Raw genomic sequence first — 2,285 nt, 5'->3', positions numbered from 1 at the left:
ATTACTGCATATCTACACTCAGCCAACAGATAGGAGGGCATGAGTGGAGCCCTGTTGGTGGGCAGATGGGGGCTCTGAGCTCTGTCTTCCCAGAGCCTCCCAAAACCTGGAACCAGCCCTGGTGCCCAGTAGCTATTACCAGTCCAGCATTATTCCCTATGAAGAGCCTGCCACAGCTTTGCCTGGGCTAATGCTCAGAGTATAGTAGAAGGAAATACCTCGTAGATAGCATATCCAATTGTTAACATTTCAGCTCCCAGTTTCTTGAGTTTACGGCGGTCTTTTTGCATCAGAGCTGCTATAAATGTGCATCCATCTTGATCATCATCCTTTTCTGTCAGCTGGAGCTTGATCTGGGGATTTGTCCAAAAGGTTTCTGAAAAGCAAACCATAGAAAATAAGGAAGCAGTGACCCCTATACAGTGGACGACTTTCATGAAAAGATTCACACCACCACAGTATCTTTCCAGTGCTAGCAGCCTCTGAAGACTTCCACATTCCCTCAGACTCTTACATTCTCTGGGTCAGTTGAATAAGGACATTCTGAGACTTCATCTACACATCACAAAGTCTTTGCTGGGGAATGACACAAGGATCCACATGTGTGATGATCACAAAGTCTTTGCTGGGGAATGACACAACAAGGATCCACATGTGTGATGGGAGTTTTGTGAGCCCCAACTCCCGCCGAGCTTGTGCTGGTGGGAGGGGGCTGATTTGCCTCCTCATGAGGAGGAAGAGATGGCGCCAGCAGGGGACACTGATTTGCCTCCTTGTGAGGAGGAAGAGAGCAGGGGACAGATCGGCTCCTGCCCCCTGCCTCAGCAATCCTTCAGCGTGCTCGGTGGAGTGAGAGCACGAGGACTTGGCTGCTGCCTTCTTCTCTGCTTCCCAGAGGCACACTGTCTCTTTTTTATTTGTGACCACAGCACACAGGAGAAGCGGCTTTCGCCCCCACCCCCACCCAGTACCTGTGCATCCCTAGACTGTCCCACGGAGCTGCTATTGGCTCTGTTGTAAAAATCACATTACTTACATGGCTACATATAAGTTTCACAAGCCTCATATTGCATGTGGGATACAAAGTCCTTGTGTTGTTCCCCAGAAAACACAAGGACTTTGTAGTGTGCAGATGGACCCTAATCACTATGAAGTTAGTCTGTGAAGGGAATTCCAGGGGACTTAATATCCGTGAGGTTCCGTTTGGACTTCGTTAACAAGTCTCATACATTTTTTGTGATTGATGTGGACCTAGTTGTGATTGTGTACTCCCTCCTTTCTCCCCTCATGTGGCACGCTCCGACTGAAGGCAAGAGGTCTTTAATGAATTGTGACTTCAAAACACAGACATTTTTGGTGTTGTTCTTGTAAGTAACTGGGAGTCTTAACTAGGAAACAAACAGTAAACACACTGAGAAATATCTATGTAGTATGAATCGAGACTGGTTGTCTCAGTATACTTCCAGTAGTAATTATATATGGAAGGTTTTTTTTAAATAACTTTTTTATTGCATTTTGACTACATACCACATAGGGCAGGGAACATGGAAACACTAACTAAAACATACAGCTAAACAGGGATCTGGTACGATACCAATTGCTTATTTCAAAATTTCCCTTAGCTTTAACATTCTAGAAGATGAAGAGTGAGATTAACTGTTTCAAATATATTTCAGTACAAACCATGTTAGCCAAATAAGTGCACTCTGGTATATTAAACGATAATATTAAACTTTCAGAATTGATTCAGTTTTACTTCTTTTCCCCCTTTTCCCCCTTAGGCTTATCTTTATCATAGTCCCATCTGACTTTAAGAAGTTTGAGGGTGGCTTCTCCCATACCAGATTCAGAGTCTTCTCCTGGGGAGCTGCCCACTGTACTGCTACTGCTTTCTGATCTACTTCCGCTGTCCTCTTCTTCTGTGTTGTTGTTCTCCACTTTTCCTTTCTCTTTCTCTGTTTTTTTATGCTACTCTAAAAATGCTTTAGTTTTAGCAACAGAGTCTATTTTTTCTTTTTTCTCTTTGAAGTTGAAGATTAGTCCCTCTGGTAAAATCCATCTGTAGGGAGTGGAATCTTTGGATAAAATGTTTTAAATATTGTTTTTATATTGTTGTCTCTTCTTTCTTATCTCAAATGGAATATATTTTAAAATTCTCATTTCTTCGCCTTTGATTTTTAGAGTAATCCCATTAATCACTTTAAGTATAACATCTCTGGTAGACCTCTTGGAGAATTTCACAAATATTTCACCAGGTAGTTTATTTTTCTTGATGTAGTTTGGAT

General features: G+C 42.5%; 1 protein-coding gene across 1 annotated transcript in view; it reads right to left on the bottom strand.

The window, feature by feature from the left end:
• Positions 1 to 218: 218 nt before the first annotated feature.
• Positions 219 to 2,285, bottom strand: part of CAPN9 (calpain 9) — a gene marked incomplete at its 3' end in the record, with an annotated part of 31,294 nt that continues 29,227 nt past the window's right edge. Inside the window, exon 10 of the mRNA XM_015421435.1 lies at positions 219 to 376. Within this exon, the coding sequence (XP_015276921.1) occupies positions 219 to 376 (158 nt within the window). The remainder of the gene's footprint in view (positions 377 to 2,285) is intronic.

This window comes from Gekko japonicus, unplaced genomic scaffold (assembly GCF_001447785.1).
Source record: "Gekko japonicus isolate JY-2015 unplaced genomic scaffold, Gekko_japonicus_V1.1 scaffold851, whole genome shotgun sequence".
Classification (NCBI taxonomy): domain Eukaryota; kingdom Metazoa; phylum Chordata; class Lepidosauria; order Squamata; family Gekkonidae; genus Gekko; species Gekko japonicus.
Note: the sequence above shows the minus strand (reverse complement) of the source record. Positions and strands in the feature narration are given on the sequence as shown.